Source organism: Psammomys obesus, unplaced genomic scaffold, assembly GCF_907164565.1.
Source record: "Psammomys obesus unplaced genomic scaffold, mPsaObe1.curated_primary_1811, whole genome shotgun sequence".
Taxonomy (NCBI): Eukaryota; Metazoa; Chordata; class Mammalia; order Rodentia; family Muridae; genus Psammomys; species Psammomys obesus.
Window position 1 is genome coordinate 5,893,335 of NW_026596101.1, and position 24,088 is coordinate 5,917,422.

At 45.3% G+C, this 24,088-nt stretch overlaps 1 protein-coding gene across 6 annotated transcripts in view; it reads right to left on the reverse strand.

Annotated features, from left to right (window-relative positions):
- Itpr1 (inositol 1,4,5-trisphosphate receptor type 1) overlaps positions 1-24,088 on the reverse strand; it is a 206,640-nt gene that overhangs the window by 74,728 nt on the left and 107,824 nt on the right. For all 6 annotated transcript variants that reach the window (XM_055628416.1, XM_055628418.1, XM_055628420.1 and 3 more), the window contains one exon: positions 1,256-1,436. In XM_055628416.1, the coding sequence (XP_055484391.1) occupies positions 1,256-1,436 (181 nt within the window). The remainder of the gene's footprint in view (positions 1-1,255; positions 1,437-24,088) is intronic.

Consider the following 24,088-nt stretch of genomic DNA (forward strand, 5'->3'; position numbering starts at 1 on the left):
GCTGCTCCAAGGCAGGTCCCAAAGTAAACTGAAACCTCAATTACTCTGAGCTCAGACAGACATCTTCTGGTCCTAAGTTTATATGCCTCAGGTATTTGTTACAGCAACAGAAAGATGACTAGTATACACCTGGTTCATATTAAATATTAAGCAGGACTTGGTAATTTTTTTTCCTTCTCTTTATCCCTCCTTCTAGACTAGTGGTTCTCCAACAGTGTGATTTTTTTTCCCCCTAGCTTTACTCAGCAGTTAAGTAGAAATGCCTGGAGACATTTTTGGTAGGCAAATGGCATCTAATAAGTGAAAGGTTACAAATATTGCTCAACATCCTATAGCCTCTGCAAGGGCATTCTCCAAATGTCAACAGTTACTTGATTGACAAATCTAGTACTAGCCTTGAGAAGTGAAGCTCAGACTAGTTAATTAATTCACTCAAGGCTATTTGACTGCTAAACTTGTGGTTTATCCTCTTACCCCTCCAGCACTTTTTTATTTTATTTTTTTAAGGGAAATTATAAAAGAGAAGTTTGAAGTTTGGAAATAAAGCAAAGTCACCTGACATGAACAGACAAGATCCTAAAAGTATGTATTTTCCTCAACTTTCTCTAACAATAGCAGAAAAGCACAGTTAAAAAAAAAAAATCATGGATCTTAATTGTGACTGCCAACTTGATGGATTCAGAGTTGCCACAGAAACGCACTTTTGAGCTTGTCTGTGAGGGGGTTTCTAGATGAGGTTAACTGATGTATGAAGAACAACCCTGAATGTGAGTGGCACCATTTCCTTGGCTGCGGATGAGAACTGAATGAAGAGGAGAATGTGAGCCAAGCATGAGCGTTCATCCCGCTCTGCTTTTTGACTGTGGGTGCAGCGGGAGCAGCTGCTTTGCGGTCCTGCTGCCATGCCTTTCCCATCATGATGGACTACAAATCATGGTCCGGAAGACGCCCTTTCTGCCTTAGGTTGTTTTGTCAGATACTTTGCCACGGGGGTGGGGGGTGGGGGAGAGGAAGTAGCTAACACAAGCCACACTAATGAAAACGGTGCATATGTAAGAATATTTATGAATTTATTAAGCATGAAGACCTTCCCAGGTGGAAGGGCTTTGTCTTGGCCATTTAGAAGGATGACATCATAACCAGAGAAGCTGCTTTTTTCTAAAAGCCTTGAATCTTGGAACTGGAAGTCATGAAAAGCATGCGGCATAACAAAGCTCCTCTGTACGCTCTTGTCCAACAGACCAAAGTATATTACCTTTCTTCCGGGACGGGGCATCCCTGTCCACTTCATCATCTTTCTTTTTGTTTCCCAAGTCACTGGTGTTCACTGTCACTGTTGCCTTGATTTCCTGCTGGGCCACCTTCATTCGATCATAAAAGACCTTGAAGAACTTCTCTGATTTCTTATCTTCTGTTAGTCGGCAGAAAAAGGAGTGCTGCCACAGAAAATGACAGATTCTCAACACCATGATAGGCCCCGTGAGACAGGCTCATTTAAGACCCCCAGATTAAACAGAGATAGGCAGTCACAGCCTTTCAAATGATCAAGGACTAGATGATGGCCAAATACCACTCCACATATTCCTTCTTAGGAGTTTAAGGTCTGAGCTTTTCGATATTGAGCCTTCATGAAAACAGCAGAGCTTGGAGCAGATTCCCTCCCCCGCTAACACACACAGTGTGATTCAGCTAGTGAAAAAACACTTCTCACATATCAGTGCACAAAAACACACAATAATCCTACAAACAAAAATGGAAAATGGTTTTAGTGATTACTGTAAGGAAATCATCTATCCAAGGTTTTCTCTATGCTCCTGTGCATATCCCTACAAACAATGAATGGAAATATGCCACCTGCTCCAAAGGGCTTATTTCTAGGTAAGGATGGCCCGTCCATAGGCCAGACTGAGATTCAGGAATCACAAGTGCTCAGGAAGGTATGGGATGACACAACAGAAATTTAGATGAGAGTGACTGGGGTGGGAGCAGCCTCAAGCAAAAGGCAGATTTCAAATAAAACCTTTCAGTATAGGAAGGCATAGTTAGCTGATGTTCAGAATTACCAGGTAGCTTGCCTCTTGGGTGTGCATTTGTTTTTGGCCTCATTGCAAGCAATAGTGTATACTGTTGATGTGAAAACACAATATGGTGTCGCTACTTCATTTACGAGTGTTCGCTTTCACCCCCTTGCAAGAACCACACTGTTGTGAGTTATTTACATAAAAATACAATACGGCCATTTCCAAAGGAATGAGACAAAGCTCCAGACAATGTATTTCCTTCTCTCAGGAGATCTTTCTGTCAGTTTCATACCTGATTCTGGAAAGATGGAAGTTCTCACAGGGTGCTATAGGCTTCCAATGCTGGAAAGAACTACAACCTTCCTTCCATCCCTGCAAAGCCCCTGAACTCCTGTAGCTTTTCTATGTATATTTCCCAACTCAGCAAATCACCCCACAGAGCCACTGAGCTTCCATCTGCTACCAGGAAATTGCAGTTGTCCTGGCTCCTCTGGCCACTGACAAGCCACCATGACCAACATCTGTCCAATTTGCTCATGTCATACTTTCTCATATTCTTTCTTCTTGCTCATGGTTATTGACTGCTTGTTCTTTCTTGCATACAATCTCCACCCTCCTTTGAATACCCTCTGATTCTGACCTTTCCCTCCTAGATAATCATTCCTGATTATCTAGACCCATCTCTATTTCCCTATGTGATCACTGAGTCCTCTAGGACCTGGACTCTTCATGTGGGACGTCCTCCACTATACCTTACTACCTTTTAATTTCTTTTTGGTTTCTTCCTATTTCATCCAATCATCCACCTGCTATAGAGCATCTGTCAAGAACTGGGCACTGTGTCAAGTGCATGAGAAACACAAAGAGGCCTGAATCCCCACCCACCATGAACTGACAGCTTGGTGAGGAAAAGGCACAGTAATTCAACACTCACCCTAATGATCACTTATTCCTTTTATCCCTAGGAAAGAGACCCAAGAGTCCTCTGACAAACAGCTGCAGGGCAGACACTCAATGCCACCACTTGAATCTTTCCATAGCTAGGCCCTCCTCATCTTTTGGTCTCGCCATTCAAGTTACTTGCTTCCTTAATGAAGGCATCCCTAAACAAAGTCCAGATCAACAGTTTCTTTTCAAATGCCCAGTTCTGTTCTCACTATAGCAAGATGTTTGGAAATCTCTGTTGTTATGTACTGTCCACCTGCAGTCTTGTGCAGAACTATAAGCTCTGTGATGGCAGGCATCTTAACAGCAGGACCAACAGCCACCTCCACAGCACCTTGATCAGGCTCAGCATATGGCAGGCACTCCATAGTCATTTGACAGCAGGATGATCAGAACCAGATGTTCTGCTGCTGCTTGTGAGGAGCCCACCTCAGTGAGATACTTCTTACAGGCAACAAACTTAACAAATAAATAAATTCTACAGACCTGCTTAGATATCAGAAACCAATGGTTCCAATGGTTCCCCTCAAAGCCAAAACATCCACAAATAAAATAAGTCTCGGGAGAATAAAGAACCAAATCACAGCTGGTTAATCCCTGCGACTGGCCTTCCCGTGGGCACAGGCCACACAACAGCGCCCCATACCCAGGGTCACAGGAGAGACTGCTCAAAAGAAATGCTGGGGCTCACTTGAAGCAGACCCTCAGGGCAGTTCATGCAGTTGCCATCCCAGCACGGGGACAACTATAAAAGTATTTGGGGGAGATCTGATCATTTGAGAAAACATCTGATCATTTGAGAAGTCCTTCAAGTAAGAAGGTATATAAACAAACGAAGACTGTCACCTGTCTCCCCCAACAGTGAGAGGTGGCACACAGCTAGCTAGCCTGCTGCAAGCCACAGGGCTCAGTGTGCAGGGGGGTGACCAGGCCAATGTCAGCCAACACCTCCAGGTAAGGGAAGCTCTCCTGAAATGAGAGAAGGGCAAGGACTTCAGTGTCTGTGTCTGCCACTGGCCACCCTGTTTATTTTGCATTATTTATTCCAGTCCTCGGTCTGCTCCTTAAGGACCTGAAGCAGAAAGTCTTTTATGAAGAGAACAAGAAAAGTGTAGTGACTGTTTCAGCTCTGCGCTTTCTCAGAAGAAGAAGTGGTGCAATCAGGGCCTCACAGGAAGCTCTTCATAGAGAAGGCAAGGCAGGGCATGGGTCTCAATTGCAGGTCCCTCATACATTCCCGACTCTCCACACCTAAGTGAAAGGGTTGCCACTGCATAGACCATGCCCACTGCCAGGCTTCAGCTCCATGACCGAGGGTCACTTCCTGGTGGTCTGGAAGTCCTAGAGCCACCTTCAGTATAGGTCAAGGTCACTGACTTCCTCACCAGATGCCGGGGGGTCGGGGGGGAGAGCCTTTTGTGCAGCATCTTAACCGAGGACCTGCTGAGTGCGGATTCTCAGGGCCCTAAGAGACAGCACGTGTTAAATATTTAGCACACCCCAAACACGGCAACTAATTAGGAGGAACGTGACCTCACTGGGAAGCCCAGGTGGAGTGGTTTATAATGAAGCACAGGCTCAGGCTCTCAGAGACAGACACACTTGGAAAAAGATGTCTGGTCTCTTGAAGGAAGTGGTGGCATCTCCCATGAGGACAGAAGTGAATACAGATGGCAGAGTGAGTGAAGAAGTGGAGCCCCAACAGCACGCTGAGGTGTGCCATGTGGAGAGGGCAGATGTGGAGCCACACAGGGCTCCAGGACAGCCTGGTCTCCAAGGTGAGATCTAAACATTAAGAGCCCGGGCCCTTCTCCCTCCTCACGGGCCTGTTCACCTTCATCAAACGTCTTTCTAAGGTAACCCACCTACAATACTAAGAAGGGAGAGGCAGTATGGCTTGTCACACCTTGTGGGACTGAAGACTAGAGCAAAAAGGTTACACAGCCCCCACAGCCTCAGCCCTTCCCTGCCTCATGCTCACCTTCTTCCCTGGACCTATTTCAATGACCTGTCTCTTCTCCCAGGCCAAGAGCTGTCACATGGAGACTTGACTTTTTCTGACTCTTTCCCTCCATACCACCTATCAGGTGTGAGGGAGCCCTTCAATATAAATCTAGCCTAGGGCAAGAAACAGTAGATGGGGCAAAAGAAACCAAAATGGCAGTTGTCTCTTGGGTAGTGATGGGAAATATAAAAAGAGGGAAAAGGTAATGTTCTGAAGTGAAGAGACCATCTTGATGGGAGTCGTAGTTGTAGAGGTGTCACAGTAAACAAGGGGCTTCTGGAAGACATCCACATGCTCACCCCTGTGTCCTGTCAAGGTGCATTGGACTTTGCACCAGAGTTAATGTGGCAGATGGAATAATTGCTAATTATCCAACCTTCAACAATGAGGCAACCTTGGGTCACCCCAGGGGCCCACTGATATCACAAGGTTCCTTTAGCATGGAGGAAGGTGGCAGGAGGCTGGGGGAGAGAAGTGGTGAAGGAAGTCATTTCCTGGCTGCCATGCTTAAAGGAGGAGGCTGAGCGCCCAGGCAAGCAGTGTAATTGCCTTAGAGAAGCTACAAACAGCCAGGAAGGGACACATCCTTGGAGCCTCCAGCTGGGAACACAGCCTTGCTGGCACCTGGATTTTTATCTAGAAAGACTCATGTTTAACTTGTAAGATAATTAACTTGGTAACCCAAAGCCTCTAGGTTTGTGGTCATCTGTTTCTGTGGCCCTATAATAGGTGTAAAGACATTTAAATAACTAGTCAAGTTCCACTCTTCAAATCTACACCTATTACTGTGGGCGGGCACAGTATCACACAGAAGAGACAAGCCTGTTTTTGGTTCCAGAATGCTAGGGAACTTTGGCAACATACACAAATGGGGCCACTTTCAGAACATCCCTGGTCACCCGGGGAACGGCATCTGCCTGCCCCTTGCTGACCTGTCCTCACCCTTCTCTTATCTCCAAATCACAGTGGATGCCAAAACCCTTTTCATAGATGCTGTCTCATCAGCATCTGAGGAGATCGCCAAGATAGATACCATCGTTCATAAACCCAGCACATTGCACACAAGCACTCTAAGGTCAAGGGAGGTCAGAGGCTTGTGGCAGAGCCACAAAAAAAAAAAAAAAAAAAAAAAAACCCCTCTCTACCTCTTGCCCAACAGGAAGACAGCCTTGGTGGGCAGACATGAGCAAAGGCTGGAAAAGCAGAGGAAACGGGGCTTATTCAGGGTCAGACACTCATGCCCAGGCTGAGACACGAGGTATGGCAGGTTTGCACATGACATGCTTGAGGGAAGGAAGTGGGGTCAGGAGTAGGGTGAGGAAGTGGCTGCTGGCCCCAGCCACCTCCGGGCAGTGGTGGTGGGTGAGGGGTAGGGGGGCAGCCATTGTAAGCCAAGGTTCAAAAAAGGGGGAGGGGGGAGAAAAGCCCAATCACAGGCTATTACAGCTGGAGCTGGGAGAAACCAGCAGGACCCAGTGTCTTGCCCTGCTCTCTCCTCCTCAACTACCATCTCATGCAAAGACACCTTATACACGAGAGACCCAGGCAGAAGGGAACCCTGTGAGAGAGCATTAGAATCATCCACACTCCCTCTTGGTACTAATTCACAGCATTTACAAAATAGCTTTCACATTGCACAAATGAGGAAAGTGATGCTGACAGGAAGAGGATTTTGTGAAGGTCACAGGAAGACCCCTGTGCCCCTGTGTCTTTATTGCCTGTGTTGGTTAGTTTCTTGTCATCTTGACACAGGCTAGAGTCACCCAAGAGGGAACCTGAGATGGAGGCATTTTCTTGATTGATGACTGGTGTGGAAGGGCGCAGCCCATAGCGGGTGGTATAACCCCTGGGAAGTTGGTGCTGAGGTGTATAAGAAAGCAAACAGAGCAAACCAGTAATGAACATTCCTCCATGGCTTCTGCTTCAGTTTCTGCCACCAGGTTCCTGCCCTGCCCTGCCCTCCCTCAGTGATGGGCTGTGTCATAGAAGTGTAAAATGAAATAAAGCCTTTCCTCCCTGAGTTGCATTTGGTCATGACATTTATCACAGCAACAGAAACCAAACTAAGACACTGCTCAACCCAGTTCTCCGGGACCACAATTGCTTGTGGTTAGCTGAAACCAGAGTCCTAGTTGATGATCCTATTCTATGATCATTGTCTTGCGGAAAGTTTTGCCATCTTGGGCACTAATGAGCCAAGTGGGTGAAGTCTCAAATCAAAAGAATAATACAATTACCTGCTATTCTGAGCCACCTTGAAAATAAGACTGTTGCTTAATTAGCCTGTTGGCCACCTGCTACCTCCACCTGAGACCTTGCAAAGAAATGCAACCTGGCTTATGTTATGACAAGAGGTGCCCTGAGGTCAGGGTCCAGCAGAGAGAGGAAGGCCCCTGCAGAAAGCAGGAAGATATATGTAGTAGGGCAGCCACTTTTGAAATTTTAAGTATAAGAGGCAGCAACCCTGAGGTCTTGGAGAAAACCATCATAGGAGATAGAGGCCTCTCCTGTAACCTGGACTAAAGCCAGGAAAATAAGTGATTGGGAGGCAGAGATCTTCCTCTTCTGAAAGGAGGATCCAGAGCTCAGAACTCAAAGGCACCCTTTTGGACTCCACTATCATGGTGCTCCCTGGGAGGTGAGCTGCCTGCTTGTACCTCCCCAGGCACTGGGCCACTCAGTTTGGAGGAGGCCCTTGGTGGGCATCTCAGCTATAGGTTAGGGAAATGGAGAGAATGTTTACCTTTACTCTTGCTTTACTCCTTTTAACACTAGCTCTGGGACTTGAGGAGCATCTTCTGAAGCAAGACTTTCCATCTTCCCCAGAGGAACAAAGTAATGGCAAAGCTATACACTTGGGCTTTCTTCATGTACCCGTCATTAACTCAGAATTTGCCACTTCCCGGGGACTCTGTCTGTAAATTATACGGTAGTCAACAGCAATTGAAGGGTGCCAATTTCCCAGGAATTACCTAAGTATGTGATGTACACTATCTCCATTAATCCTCAACTACTCCATATGTAGATGACATTAGTATCTCTAAAAATGAAGAAATGGAGCTTCCAAGAAGTTACGAAACTTGCCAAGTCACACAACTAGTGATGGTGGTGCTGCCTCAACACTTAGCCCAGCATGCCTCTGTCACTCTAGCCTTCAACTATTACTTTGTTAAACTTATCTCTGCTGAACCAGAGTCTGTCATAGCCTGGATACCTTGCAGCTCTTTATAAGCCACCTCATGCCTACCCTCAAACTCTGTCAGAGACATAAACACAGACTACTGTCATGGAGAAGAATCACTGGGAAAGGTACCAAGGATGACACCTCCACAGGGAACAAGGATGCTTAATATGCTTGTTAGCTCTGACTCCCAAATAATTCCTTCCTGGTATTTGAGGGTTTCCCAGTGCTGGGCCTTATAAGCTGTAAACAAAGCCACTGTCACACAATAACTACTGTAGGACTTGAGTCTTTTTCTTAGAAATCAAGGATAATGATCACAAGTCAAAGATCAGAAACCACAAGACAATAAAATACCCTTGATTAGGCACACAAGCCGTAGAGAACTGGAAATCAAAGATTAACATTTTGGCATGGCTCCTCATTAGCTGATCTTGTAGTCTTAGGTAGTTCGTCCTCAGTTGTGTTTTGGGGATTGCTTATTGGAGAAAATGAGATTGTACAAGCTGCCTGGCCTACATCACATGGAGGCTAGGGCTCCCTCAAGGTAGCAGTTATGAAATAGTGTGAAAACGATCTGACTCCTACTGAGCCTGCTGTAAATGCATGATAGTATTATCTAACAATAATGCCCATGTCAAAAAGAAGGCACTTTGATATAAGATAGGTGGGTCTACGGGTGGTATGTGAAGATCAAACTGTCCTATTCAAGTAATATCCAGGGGCAATTCCATATGGTATTAGCAGCTCAGGATAGCTTCCAAATTGGCAGTAAAAACATAGTAAATAGCAATTCGCAGTAGCTGTGACAATGTAGGAAATAAAAGTAAAATCAGTCTAGACTATTACTAGCTATCTGTGTTCTGATTTCTGTAGGCATAGACCTAAGCACTTTAGTTTCTGCTTCTGAGAGTGAAATATCTCCAAAGCCAGAATACAATTATGGTGTCAGGCCTGCCTTCCTAGTCAGTCCTAAGTGTCTGTCTATCTCTCTGCTTTAAAAAAAAAAAGGCTTTATTTTTAATCGTGCACATATGTGTATATGCCTGTAGGTATGAGTATGTGAGTGAAAGTGCCTGCAGAGGCTAGAAGAGCATGTTGGGCTCTTGAGAGCAGGAGTTACTGTGGTTATGAGATACTTAACATGGGTGCTGGGCCCTGAATTTGAGTCCTCTGCAAGAATAGTATGCTCTCTTAATCTCTTTAGCCCCTTCAGTCTTTTACATGAACTTTTCCCAGTCTTTCCAACTCTTGAATTTGGGACAAGATGGACATATTAAAAAAGGGAATATTTCCCTTTGTAAAAGTTACTAACACTCAACATAAAAAGTCAAGTTTTAAGCAGGAGGTGGTGGCATGTGTCCTGAACCCTAGCACTCAGGAGGTAGAAGCAGGTATATATATCTATGGCAGCCTAGTCTACATAGAGTTCCAGGATAGCCAAGCCTGTCTGGGGGAGAAAAAAGTTCAAGCTTTTTTGATAGGTTTGATAGGTTTCAACTAAATACCTGTAGCTTTAGAAATAAGATCAGCTTATGGGAAGGGAGGAACCAACAAAGAAAAACAAGGGTGCAATGACTCAACATAATTTTCAGAAATGAGGTTCTGCCTCATCTTAACTGTGGAGCCACCTCTGATGGGTTACAAACGTACACACATTTTCAGCTACTCCACCAACTAAGAACGGACAGAGGACATGTTGTGGTCCATCACTGACCCCTGGTTCCGGACAGAAATGGCAAAGACAAGGATACCCTTACTTGGATTGACTAGGTTCCTGGATTTCAGGGTCAAGGCCAAAGCAGATATTCAATGATGCCTTTCAAAGTAAAAGAATTCCTCTTTAACACACAGCCAAGTCCACCCTGTTCTAAGACGCATGCTTCTTCTGAGGCAGGAAGCTGTACTACTTACCTTCATATGTCTTTCAGTGCCCACAAGAGCTAGCACTTGCTAGGAAATTCTGCCCCATCTATATCACATAGCATGCAGATCACCATGCAGATCAGAATAGGAATAGTTTCATACATATTCATCAACAACATCTCAGCCAGCAAAATATACTTTAAAAAATTAGGCCCAGCAGGCATGGTAGCATGCTGCAACCCTCCAATCCTAGCCCTCAGTAGACTGAGGCAGGGAAAAAAATTACAAAATTAGAGATCAGCCTGGGCTACATGGTGAGAACTTGTCTATAAATAAATAAAATAAACAAATAAAGTATCTTTCAAAGTACCTGACTGTAAAGGTATACCAGGAGCAATCACTCTCCTGTAAGATTTAAGAGCCACTTAAGAGGATTTCAGAGACGAAGCCATTGCTTTGGAGAACCCTGTGCCTCTGACATGATTTTTCTCCAGACTGAACTACATAAACTTGTTACGGATTCTAAAGGTCTAAAGTTATCTTTTGTAGGGACACACACTAGTGTGATTTCTGGCCAAAGACATGAAGAGGAAAACTAAAGCATCCAGGAAAAAACAAAGATGAATGAATGGAATGAAAAATAGGCACAGCCTATAAAACAATGAAGTGAATGTGGTTGAAGAACTGCAGGATGAAGTGAAGGGAACTATGGTAGGGGCCTCTCTGCTAATCTCCCACAAGTGCAAGAAAGTATTTTGGTTTGCTTTTGAATGAATCACTTATAGTGTTTTAGAATCACTTATAGTGTTTTAAAATCACTTATAGTGCCCTTTTTAAACTACTATAAATCTCAGATCCAGGAAAGACTTAAGTCCAAAGGTTTTAAGGCCTCGTAGTTTCTACTCATGGCTATTTTCTCAAAAAGAGAAGAAGAAAATGACCCACAATCCGGGATATGGCCCTGTGGCTACAGGAGGCATGCATCAGCCTTGAAGCACCTTATGGGGGCGATGGTTCAATGAGTCTCTTTTGGCAGTTTGTGTGAAACTCTCAAGTCCTGTCTTGGCTTGCCCGAGATTCACTGTGGGATCTGCAATCGGGAGTGCATGGAGGTCTCCTCCTCATACCACCAACCTGCATCATGACACCACAGAAGAAATATGTGAGAAGCGCTCGGAAAACACCAAGGAATCTGTTTTTAACTAAGTGTGTTGGCACAGGCCTGTGAATCCTATCACTTAAGAGATAAAGGTGTTACCTATATAGTGAGACCCTGCTAAAGAAAGGAAGGAGAAAGGAAAAGTTAAGACAAGACACATGTTAGGACATTAATGGTATTCCTGAAATATAGGCACTCCTCATCTCCCAACTCCTCAGGCCCATTTTGCCATGAGCTTCTTCATTAGGTGTTATCCTGAGGCTACAAAGCTATCCCCCAGTGAAACATGTAGATGAGCAAAGGGATACAGGTGGGGGCAGGATGGAATGACACAGCCCTCATTCATGCAAGTGCAGCTCAATATAAAGCAATGCACTCTACAACAGTTCCAGTGGGGCTGGGTAGGGAGTCTTCACTGGAAAGAGGAGGACCACAGTTGGGGCCCTGATGGAATGTGGTATTCTGAGGTATTACAAAACCTCTGAAGAAGTTGGTATTTAGAATAGACATCATATATCTGTTCTGTGTACCCAAGGGGACCATTCACCAACCAAAGTTTCCTGATTCATAGCTTCAAGGTTCTCAGGGACCTTGCCTTGAAATTTATAGCAGGACCAAGAATAGTCCTTGGATCTCATATTTTCTGTGTCTGTGTGGAGCCCTGGGGCTGAGAAGGAACATTATATCCTATATCCTTAGGAAGTCAGGGACTAGTGGATGGGGATAATCTGGGAACTGAATGCATCTGGGTAGGTCACTTGTTAAACTCCAGCTGTAGTTTCCTCATCTTCAGGAGGAAAAAGGAAGGTTAAGAACGACCTGAGAGAGTAGGCCTATAATCCCAGCACTCAGGGAAGCAGAGGCAAGCAGTCACCTACAAGATTCAATGCCAGCCCCCTCCCACCCTTCTTACCCTTCTCTGCTCTCAACACACACGACTGTGACAGGCACACTAGATGACCAAATCCAAAGAAAATAAATCTACCCTCTCATGACAAAAACAAAGCCTAGTTAATGGCTGTCACCTGCAGTCATCCTGGGATCACCTGTCCAAATAAACTCACTCCCAGACACACTCTTGTGAGACTTGTATCTCCCAACCCAGCAGGCCCATTTACTATGTTGGCCCTTCAGGGGATGTCCCTATGGACAGAAAAGCATCTGACAGTGCCATGTACAGACAGCCAAATAGACGGCGGTGGTCAGGTTGAAATTACATGGTGCTCATCTCTGTTAGCTCAACATATTCCAGCCCTGGCAGCAGTAGTAAGTATCTAAGCAGGTCACTGACCTGAGCCAACTTGGTGCCCTTTAGAAGCACTGAGTAGGGGCTGGCAGGGAGCGTGGGGATCACCTAATCCAGCCTCCCACCTGATGACAGGCGTGTTACCATAGCTGAGCAGTCACCTCATGCTCTTGCCTGCCCTGCATAGTGTTCCTGCCATACGGGCCTCTTCCACAACCCCTTGCTCTTGTCCCATTCCAGCTCAGCATTGCTGTCTCCTCTCTCTGCCCTCCTTATCCGCAGAGGACAATTCTGTTTCCTTGTCTCTCTCTCCCAGTTTGGCAGTACACAGGATTGTCTGCTGGTTTCCTAGCCATCTTGCCTACTGCAGAGCATACTACTGAAGTCAAGGCTGACACTGTCCCTGCCCCAACAAGCATTTTGTCCAGTCCTCAATAGTTATTGTACTAATGAATGAATAACAACCCCAAGGGAGGCACAGGTCCAAAAACCTTAAGCTGCGTGTATCAAGCAGCTGAGGTTTAATTCCGGGTATGTGAGAGCTCAAAGTCTTGCTAAGTGGGGAAAGTGTCACACTCCAGGGGAGCCAGCTGAAAGACTGGTGTGGTATTGGCACTTATCAGGCTTTTGCACCTAACTCTGGGATGGGTTCATCCTGGTTGGGGATCTTTAATCCACCCAGTTAACTGTTAACCAATGGGGCCTCAGAGACACTGCTGCCTGCATCATTAACTCGGGAGCAGGAAGGACAATTCTTTGTGGGCCTTCTGCCTCAGAAGCTGGCTCCCTCCCCAGGCTTGACAACTACAAACTCTGGGCTGAACAGTCTGTGGGCTCATGTTGCAAGAACATTAATAAAAACACGTTTCTCAAACACCGGCTGCTGAGGGTGACTGCATCACACCCTGCTTCAATAACAGTATCCTTTTTCTTTTCTTTTTAAAATTTTTTTCTTTAAAGTTTTGAATTCTCGGAAGGGTGGCGTAAATTATTCTTATGGTTTACAGGACCATAGCTTTGAGTGTCTGAGACACATTATGAAGCAAGCTCAAAAGCCTGGTAAACTGAACCTGGCAAAACACAGAGGGCCACTTTCAGAGGGGATTTTAGTGGACCTCAGAAATGTAAGTGTGTGTTAGGCTCCAAAGTGGCATGGGGAGCTGAGCAGGCAGAACTGCAGCCAGCTGTGAACACCAAGAAGGTTCTCAGAACCGAGGGCTCCAGGCTTGTGGGTGAGGTGACTGAAGAGCCCCACCTCCAGGATTAAGCTGATGGCTGTCCCAGTAAAAAAAAAAAAAAAAAAAAAAGGCTCAGGGCTGGCCCACCACAAGCTCAGTGGTAGAGCACCTGTCTCAGATGCACAAGACCCTGCCTTCCAGTCCTTCTAATCTCAGAACCAGGGAGAGAGAGAAAAAAAAAAATGTCTCAACCATGAAGTTAACTCTATTGGAAAGTTTCCAAAGGGAAAGTCCCTCCAGTTACTCAGAGAGAGAGAGAGAAATTACCTACTTTGTCTGGAATCTGGGATGTTTTATGCAGATGTCTGCAGCTCAAGTTAATGAAGGGAAGTCAGCCTGCCTTTGATTATTCAAACAGGCTACCTCTATTAAGGATTGCACAACTCAAAAGCAAGGAAGGGGTGGGCTTGACTCCTTAAATTTTTACTTAAAAAAATCTTAAGCCTGTTTTGCTGGAGCTATTTATTCTTTTTCCTTATGGAGTTTTTCATTCCAACTTATTGTTTTGTACTTGTTAAAAGCTTCCTCTCTGGTGAGAATGAAGGGATAGACACAAAGTCCCACAGGAACCTGGGTGGCTTCCCTCAGAAGCCACGGCGCAGGGAGCATTCCCTGGCAGCCACAGGGTCCTCAGCCATACAGCTTCCTTGCTATTTATCAGTTATTGTGGCGGGGGGGGGGGGGGGGGGGGGGGGGGGGGGCCGGCGCAAGCATGCACCCGCAGACACATGGAGACAGATGGAGGATCAAACCAAAAGTTTCACACATGCCAAGTACACACTGTCCCAGTTAGCTACCTTCCTAGCTCACGATTTTTTTTTTTTAAATGTGGGTTAATTTCAACCTGTAACTTTCAGGTAATAGGAGACACCCAAATTATTTAAGAACCATCACTGTGAGACAAACTTAACGCTCTTGTTTTCTTATGAATCTCTTTCATAAAGTGTGCTTCTATTTCATAATATGGCCAGAGGAGACAGATGTCATTCAGCTCAGGGCAAGAGCACAGACCAGGATGTAGGGAAATACAAACAACCTCTCTCCTCCGGGCAAAACTGCTGTGTTAGAAGCAACGGAATCCACCTGGTTCCGGAGCAATCTAGCAGGAGACAGAGAGCCTCTATCAAACCACAGGGGAGGATAAGGCCCTGCAATGGAGGGAGTGGTTCCGAGGAACCTCAGGGAAAATAGACAGGGGAGGGTGGGAAAAGAACACCTAAGGAAAAAATCTTTTGAGGCCCTGGAGCTACACAATGGGGGTGTTTGGGGAGGGAAAATATTCCTGTTTCCTGAGGCAGCTCCAAGAGTGGGCGTGAGAAACGAGGAAGCTTATGGATTAAAAAGAAAGAAAAGCAAAGGAAAGCAGGGGGGGTTGGGGAGTCAGGGAAGGGGAGAGCGGGATCTTTGAGAGACAGAGGAATTAAAAAAAACGCCATGGCAACAATGCAGTCCACCTACCCCTGGCCGCCCACCCACAGCCTGATTCTTTACTGACGCATTTTGAGAACAGGCTGGTTCCTACCAGCTCAGGAAGGTGAGCAAACCCAGAGAGCTCATTAAATCCCAGCTCTGCGACTCTTGCCTGCCTGCAGATAGTGAGCAAGGAGGACATAAATAGAAGTTATGTAACGTCTCTTTGTTGATTCCTGTGCTCACCAAAACCATGCAGCATGACCTGGTTTTTCTTTAGAGTTCGCCTCGGCCTGCTGGTTGAGGACTCTAACACAAGTGAGGAACCATCTTAAAGTTTAAACACCAGGACACAGACTTCCAAGTTAAAGGAACTCACAGCCACGGCCCAAGTTAGGAATGCTTGGGACAAGTTATCTTTGGATATTTAAAACAAACAAACAAACACAAACAGGTGGAAAATCCTGTCACTTCCTTTTAGACCTTTCCTGAGGAAAAGGGGGAGTAAATTTAACACCCACAGCAAAGCCTCAGGAACATGGCTCTTCGGGTTTTTCCAGGGAGATGCGAGAATAAAAAAAGAAATAAAAAGGAAAACAAAACATGACTCTTCCTAGGTATGGTGGAGGAGATGGTTTACTGTAGATACTGGGTAGACAGGTATCTGGGGGAGTCCAGAGTAGACAGGATCAGATTGAAGTGTGTCATGTGAGGAAAGGGGGGAGGGGAAAAGAAGGAAGAGAAGGGAGCCAGGTGCAGCAGCCAGGAGGCCCAAAGGTACAAAGAGAGCAGACAACCAAAGTGGTTGGATTATATAGGGAAGAGCAGCCAAGCCCCTGGCCTGGAGAAATTTAGGTTGAGGGTGGGGTATGCCCAGCCAGGAGGACCCTGGAACAGGTAAGGACTGAGGGATGCTGAAAGAACTAGGAGGTCAGGTCCACCTTGATGTTAAATAGGCACCTTGGTCATTTGTCCATCTGCGTGCTAGAGATCAGCTGGGTTCTAACTACCTTCTAGACACAGAGAGCTGTCTTTCTTTTCCTTAACAGGCAAGACAATAGGAATCCAGCAGACTACAAAGGCCTCCCTGCACACAAGATGATACAAACAAGCCTTGCACTGTAAAACCAACTGGCCCTAAAACCTGGCCCAACTTGGCCAAGCCCTCCAGGGGCTGAGTCCTGGGCTCACAGACACAGACTCTCCTAGGCTTCCTTCTAAGGAGCTGTGCTTACAAGATGCACTCCTGAGCCAGAAGACTTCTTGCTTAACCTGTTGATGCCATCAGACTGTTTCAAACACTGTTACCATGGAAACTTTTCTCTAGTGAGCATTCTTCAAGACAGTAATACAGGTGCTGGAGAATATAATGCCCATGGTCCCTGGAAGCTTTTCCTGAATCTTAGAATGTACAAATAGACCAGGGAGACGTTTAAACCCATAATACAAGGGCATCAACTGCAATGTTTTCAAAGGTCAGACAGGTAGGCATTAGTCAAATGAGGGGTGGGGTTGTGAAGACCCCAGAGCACACAGAGACGCCACTTTAGTGCTTCAACCCCATGTAAGTGTTTTCAGTTCAGGGTGCTGGCAAGGAAAATTACTCTGCTGGGCTATAATCAGCCCAGTGGCTGACCTTCAGCAACAGATGCTGTGGCCCTCACTGTACTATGGGATTTCCTTCCTCATCAAAAGCCAGAGGTGGTCAAAACCAGAGCGCTTAGATCAGGCAGGAGGCTGAGATCAAATGCAAGCAGTTAAGGATATCTTCATCACAATAATAAAAAGGTCTAGATGACTCATATAACATAGTACATGAGGTGGTGGTTGTTTGTTTTCAGTTTAAAATCAAAGGTCAGCAACAAGGATTCATGGTTATCAGGCACAAACTCTCAGATAACCCAGAAGGAAAGAAGCACAAGATTCAAGGCAGTCACCGCCATGACAGGACAACCTCTGGTTTGGTAGCGTCACTGAACTAAGCCCATCAGCTCCGTGCCTTGTCCTGTTCTCCATCCCCGCAGAGAAGCAGGCATTCTCTCGTCTACAGTACAGAGAGTGAGGAACTGGCAGAAACTGACACATCTTCATGTGCCGATGCAGAAACGTTGCCAGGTAACAAATGTAGAAATGTACTCAGAAAACTGTATGTGACAACATGCAACCTCCGCTCTGCAGCTGATAACCAAGAGAGTGCTAAAACACTATGTTCTCTTAACACTTCGGCTTTAGTGTGAAAGTAAAATTAAATGGGATACTTCCTCTTGTAAATATAAGACAGGCATACATCTCACACATACATGCCGAACCGAGAATAGTAGAAGGGGTTCGCAGCACCCATCAGAGGTCTATCCCAGCAATGCCTCTCCCTCAAGATGAACTCTAGAAAACACCGAGATATGTAATGACTGAAAAAGAGCCTTTTATATGGCTGGATACATCTACCTCCGGCCAGACAAAGCTATGCAGGATGAGACTACAAATACAAACTAAAGAAAACCTTATACAGCAATCTGAAACTGAACATGCTTCCTTGTATGGGTTGGTAAGTGGACCTTTAAAACTAAACGGACATGCCACAGCAGCAAGTGCTTGCTTCTCAGATCAAACAAGAACTATGGCCTTCTCTCACCTCCGAAGATAAGACAGACACTGACTGCTATCAACAAGTACACGGTCAGAGTGAATAGTGTACTGACGAACTTCCGGCCTGTGTGACCCAAAGGCTGTGTCACATGGAATGTAGGTGAGAGAGTTTTGAGGGAAAAAGACCTGCATTCAAATCTGATCCTGACAGTTGGGAACAGGGAGGAAGTAATACTGGATTTGTTGAACCTCCGTTTTCTCACCCATAACTGGGGCCTTCTCATGTAACCCAACATAGTTAGGGGTACTTGATGAAGGTAAGAAGTGCCTTCCCTTTCTTATCATTTCCCTAAACAAGAATATTCTTCAACTAGCAAAATGTGGAAAATCTAGTCCACTTAACTTTTTTGCAAATGGGCAAAAGATGAGCTCTAATAAGCCTCACATTTGCCAGTGAGCATATGTTCTTTAGCTGCAAAACCAGAAACAACAACAACAAAAACCAACAACAACAACAACAACAACAACAAAAAACCCACATTGATAATAAAATCTAACTTTTCTTAAGACCTTTAATCAAATGCACTGCTTTCCATGTCATAGAGGGGGAATCTCACAGAAGAATCTTCCTGTCAGTAATTTTCATGGACCTGGGAACCTGAAACTTGCTGGAGAGGTAGGACACATGTGATATGTACAAGTTTATTTGGCAAGTGAGTGATGCCCAAGCTGATGGGAACACCTTTCATGGCTGCTGCTTCTGTCATTTACGACCAGTTTATCAACAAAACAAAACGACCAACCACACAAGTTATCCTCTAAGGTACCAGAAAGACAGAGTATCCTCCAAAGAGAGCCTACCTCCAAAATGACAGCAGAGATGCTTCCTGTCTTGCAAAAAGGAAAAATGGGCCCATGTCAGTGTTAGGGAAGTTGGTGGAGGTTTCTCAGCACTGTGGAGAGACCAAAACTAAAACTTCTACCAGGAAACAAGGCCTACGGAACTAACAGCTAGCTCTGCCATTTTGAGAGATTGCCTTGAGATCTGAGACTGGTTTTCTCATCAATCAATCAATCAATCAATCAATCAATCAATCAATCAATCAATAGAAATAAAATAAAATAAAATAAAATAAAAATAAAAAAAATAAAAAGGGTCATAGTCCTTTCACACAGGACTGCCATGAAGCAAAAATGAGCTCAGGCAGAATGGGGCCTTAGCTGCATTCCTGGTTTCTGGTACTCCTTATTTCAGTCTATGATTATTATTAAGAAGAAAAAAGTAGGAAATTAGCCCATGGTATATTTCTCCATTGACTTTATGTTTTTATTTCCCTTGGGCTCAGATAAACCTAATTCCTTCCCAGGCTTATTGGCCCATTAAAATGCCAATAATCATTAACAAGTTATCCAATGTTGGCAACCAGAAGGGTAAGATAGTAAAAATAACATGGTAACATGTAGGACCAGGACCAGAACATCTCTTTCTTCAGGGAATATTTTCTGAGCACCCATCATGATGTACACACTGGAGAATCAGAGGGACTCTTGACCAGGGAATTACACTCTTGAGTGAGTGGAAGAGGGAAGACGTTCAACCCTAAAGCACCCTAAAGTAAAAGCTACTACTCATTAGTAAGAACTATGTGTCAGGCCCCATGCTGAGCTGAGTACCTTCCACTTATGGACTTACCAAGTTCCTAGGAATGACCCACAGAGTGGGGTCATGAACACTGACTCATCACACACAGGCTAAGAATGCTTCATCCAGCACATCAGGAACTTCTCTAGGGGACTGGGTGGGGCAAGAAGATTTGGCCTTGGTCGCCTTGGGTCTTCACCCAACTACAGTTGAGATGGGAACATTTCTATCCCACATAACGCACTGACCAGAGGTAGAGTCCATTGCATCTGCTTCAGGGAATCCAGGGAAAGTTTTCCAAATAGGAGCTATTTCAGTAATGCCTTGGGAAGCCTTCCAGGCTAAGGGAAAGTGGGAATGTCTCAGACAGAGCAAAGGCATTTCAGTACAAAGCCCAACCAGGCTGGCTAGCATGCAGGTGTAGGGTACTACAGTGTGTGGGAAAGAAACCTAGGCAGTTCCCCATCTTGCAGAGGTCCAAAGATGTCACCAGCATAGCAATGGAGTCTGTTCTCCATGGGAGGTTTTGAAGATAGGGGAAAAGATGGCCAGGCTTCTCTGTGGATGTGTCACTGACAATAATGTTAAGAGATGCAGGGTATAGCTACGGAAGGGCTGTCCTGTTGTTGTGTGGGAAAGGCATCAAACTAAGGCATCATGCAGCCAAGGCAGGTAGGGTGTATAGAAAAGTGACAGGGGATGAGATCCAAAGACTTAGGCTTGTTTTATAGTTCCACTCCTACCCTAGCTGCACATATTAAGTTATAACTGAATGCTGGCTGAAAACCACTGGGAGGTCAAATGGGCACAGAATTAATTTGTGACCAATAATTACAAAGAAAGGTAATTAACACCGTCAAGGATTATAGCATAGGTGGCAGGAGGGTTGGTGGCAGCAACTCATGGACAAAGTCTTGCCATACAAATGGCATGGAAGAGAAGAGAGCAGATGGCAGCCTGACTGAAGTCGCCTTAATGTAAGCGTTAACTGAGATAAAGATGACAGAGAGGAATCTGAACAGAGATCTAGAAACCAGTAAAGAGGTGGGGCCAAGAGGCACATCTTTGGGAGCTACTGGCGTAAAGGCTGGCTGGAAGCCTTGGGAATGAATGAGATCATGCAGGAAGTATGTAGAAGAAGAAGACAGATGGAAGACCAGGTCCCATCAGTTCAAGTATCTCAAAGGTAACTATGTGCCTTTAGGAAGCCCTGTCTTTTCCTCCGGGAAAACCTGTGTGAGAAGCACAGAAATAGCAGACCATGAGGCCACAAGGAAGTGACTAACCTTAAGATGGGATGGCCTTGGGTTGGATGGTCAGAGCGGGCCCACAGATCACTAGTCTGGAATCTCAGGTATCTAGACTCCCAGCCACACGGACAATTCCCTGAAGATGAATGCTTACCCTGCCTTCTGGATCTACGATAAAAGGCAGTTCGCAGGGGACAGAGAATTATTATAAATGGAAAGGGGATATTACCTCCAGGAAGGAAACAGTGTTCTACAAATAAACCCAACCTGACTGCACTTCCAAAAGGAAGAAAGGAAGGAAGGAAGGAAGGAAGGAAGGAAGGAAGGAAGGAAGGAAGGCTGGATGACTTGATGAATGAATGGATGCATGGACCGACACATAGAGAAGACACTCATTACCCTGCATTTCCTATTTTTATCTGACTCAGCGACTACAGTATCTTGAGACTTAATATACTTCCATCTCATGAATGTTGCCTACAACCCGTAACTGCCAGTCCTGGAATACGAGCAAATGTAGAACAAAATTATGGCTTCTTATTCAGTAATAACAACCAGGTAAGTCCAGGGTTTGGCAAATGATTTTCCGAGAGACAACATGATACTGGTTCAAAGTCTTTATTCCAACTGCTCAGCTCCACCCCTGTGAGTAGAAGCAGCTATGAACACTGAAGAACATTTGTGTTCCAATAAAACTTTATACAAACATGGGAAGCTAGTAAGAGGAAGAATCTGGTGTCGGTGTGTATTTCATGTTCGTAAGTCATAAGGACAAATGCAAAGGGGTATGACTTAGGGTTGGAGGAAGAGATAGCAAGGAGTAAAGTCCAGACCTGCTGTGGGTTCAGGAGATAAAATGAAACAGTGGCTCAGCTTATAAATGAAGTATTCTGACATCGTTTTAAACTTCATTTTTATTTTTATGTATATGAATGGCTTGCCTGCTTATATGTCTTTGCACTACATGGGTGCAGTGACCACAGAGACCAGAAGAGAGGCTCAGATCATTTGGAACAGAAGTTATAGATAGTTGTGAGCTGCCAGGTGGGGGCTGGGAATCCAGCCAGTCTCTGGAAGAACAGCCAGTACTCTTAACCACTGAGCCATCTCTCCATTATTTTATGTCTTGCTCTTTATTCATGCAGAGCTTGCAAATTTTGAGTAACTTCTTCAGAGCTATCTGGTCTTAGAAATCATTTCCTATCTACAGGTTTAATAGGAGGGAAGGGGACAGGAACTCAGCTCTTTGACCTTTCTCCCCAACAATTTCACCCTTCTTTGAGGATGTCCAGAAGAGCTGATATACATAAAAGTCCCCTTCTGCCTCTAGTGGGATTTTGCCACTCAGGTAAAAACAATATCAGGTCTCCATTTTCTCTAGAAGGATGAGCTCCATGAACTATACTTCTTTCTGTTAGCACAGCTGTCAGCTGGTGATTCTTACAGTAGTGTCTTGCCTTGGACTGCAACACTGAGTGCTTTTAGGCCCACACACTGCCAAGGTTGTCACTTGGGCAGACTCACTAACAAAGAGGACAAAGCTCTTAGAGCTGATACTTTTCTTTGCCAGGAAGTTAGCTCAGTCTGATGTGCCCAAGCACGGCAGCTGTTGTGTGTTTCTCACATATATGGAAGGAAGCCAAGGAAGGACATTAGGTGCCTTTTTCTATCAACCTCTACTTTATTCCTTTGACAGGCTCCCAGGCTATTGTCCATCAAACCTGAGAGAAACTCTTGCTTCCATGCCTCACAGCACTAGGGTGACAGGGACATGTGTGACTATGTGTATATGGAACTCATGATTGCCTAGCAGCACTTTTATCCACTGAGCCATCTCTCCAGTCCCTATAGTAACTACTTTTGAATTATGGCTTCCTATGAGACCAAGATTTAGACCAATGATCCAAAGGACCTTTGCTCAGTGACACCTTAGTTTCCTGAAGGAGGATAGGAGGACAATACACTCACATGTCTAAGGCAGTAGAGGGAGGAAAGAGAAGAGTCTGAGCTAGGGACAAAGAACCAACTGGGTTGCCTTTGCAGTCTACTTCAATCTAGCATGGTTAATGGTGTAAGGAGTGATATACCAAAGGCAATCACATTTCCTAACATCTCTAATGTTCCAAATAATCTCAAATACATGACCAGAAAGGTTTACGTAGACTGGGTGTGACAGTAAGAGAAAATAAAACACCCCATTCACAGAAAGAAACAGAAAACTAGAGAAGTTTTTGACAAATCAAGGCCAAAAAGTGAAGCCTATCTTTAGATGACAAGAAATTTTATGAATCAACAGAAACAAATGTTTACACATTTCAAGAGCTTGGTAGGAGCTGAATGCTACATAAGGTACGTTCTGTGACTCCAGAGGAACCCTGAGAGGCAGCACCAGTCTGATCTTCAACCAGGCAGAAAAAGGTAAAGGGCTTCGTTGGAGGCCCAAAGAAAGGGCATTTCTTGGGCCAAGCACTTTCCCCTCTTGCTCTTTGTTTAATCTTCTGGAGAGCTCCACAATGGACTTTGTTTTCTAACCCCCATTATGGAAGAAAAACTGAGTTTCAAATTCAAAGTTACTCAAGGCTGATAAGGGCAAAGCTCAGATTCCAATGTCCCACTCTGGAGGTCAAAGCCCTGGGTACGGCAGGTCTCCCTTTCAAGGATCCCTCCCAAATCTCTGACCATTTATGCATCAATTCTCATAGGAGGACCAGGTCTCAGAAGTGGACCCTAGTGTGGGCGGCCTCACTGTTCAGATCTCTCAGTGTTGACTGGCAGGCACAGTGCCAGGGGCAGGGTGGGGTGTCCCCTGGAGATGTCAGGCTGTCCTTATCAGTTTTTAATGCCAACAACCATAAGTCCCTACATGCTAGGGGGAGGGCTGTTCCTGTCTTTGGGTTAGCTCACTTCTTTCCCACATGGATAAAACCCGAGGTTAGAAAACACCACTTGAAAGTGACTCATTTCTAACTTTCCTGCCAAAAACAACACCCATTTACGTAACTCCCTCACACACCAGTCTTTTCCTCCTCCTCAGGGTGACTGTCCTATCAAACTGAGGCTGATCTCCTCACAAGCTGGCCTTCTGTTTGTTGCCAGAGAATCAAATCACCCTGTCCACCTGCATCTCTCTTCGACGTGGGGGTCGCAGGCAGCCAAAGTGATGTGTTCCTCCCAAACCGCTCAGACTGGGTGCGATGCCACAGCCAAGACCAGATGGGGCTCATTTCTTAACCCAACCTCCACAAGCATGGCAGTGGTGGGGGGAAGGCCTCGTGAATTAGGGAACTCTCTCTTCTCAGCTGAACTCACAGCCCCGTTTCTGGACTGAGTGCGTCTCACATTTTCCATCTCTAGCTGCGTACGTGCAGAAAGGAAAACTCTCTTTGGGTGTGTCTGTAACCCAGACCTTGGCAGAGAAATAGCCGTCGGCAGCCACTTGATGCATGAAAATCACTGTGCGTCTGCGACTGGAAGCAAGTACTCCAAGAGGAAACACACACACACACACACACACACACACACACACACACACACACACA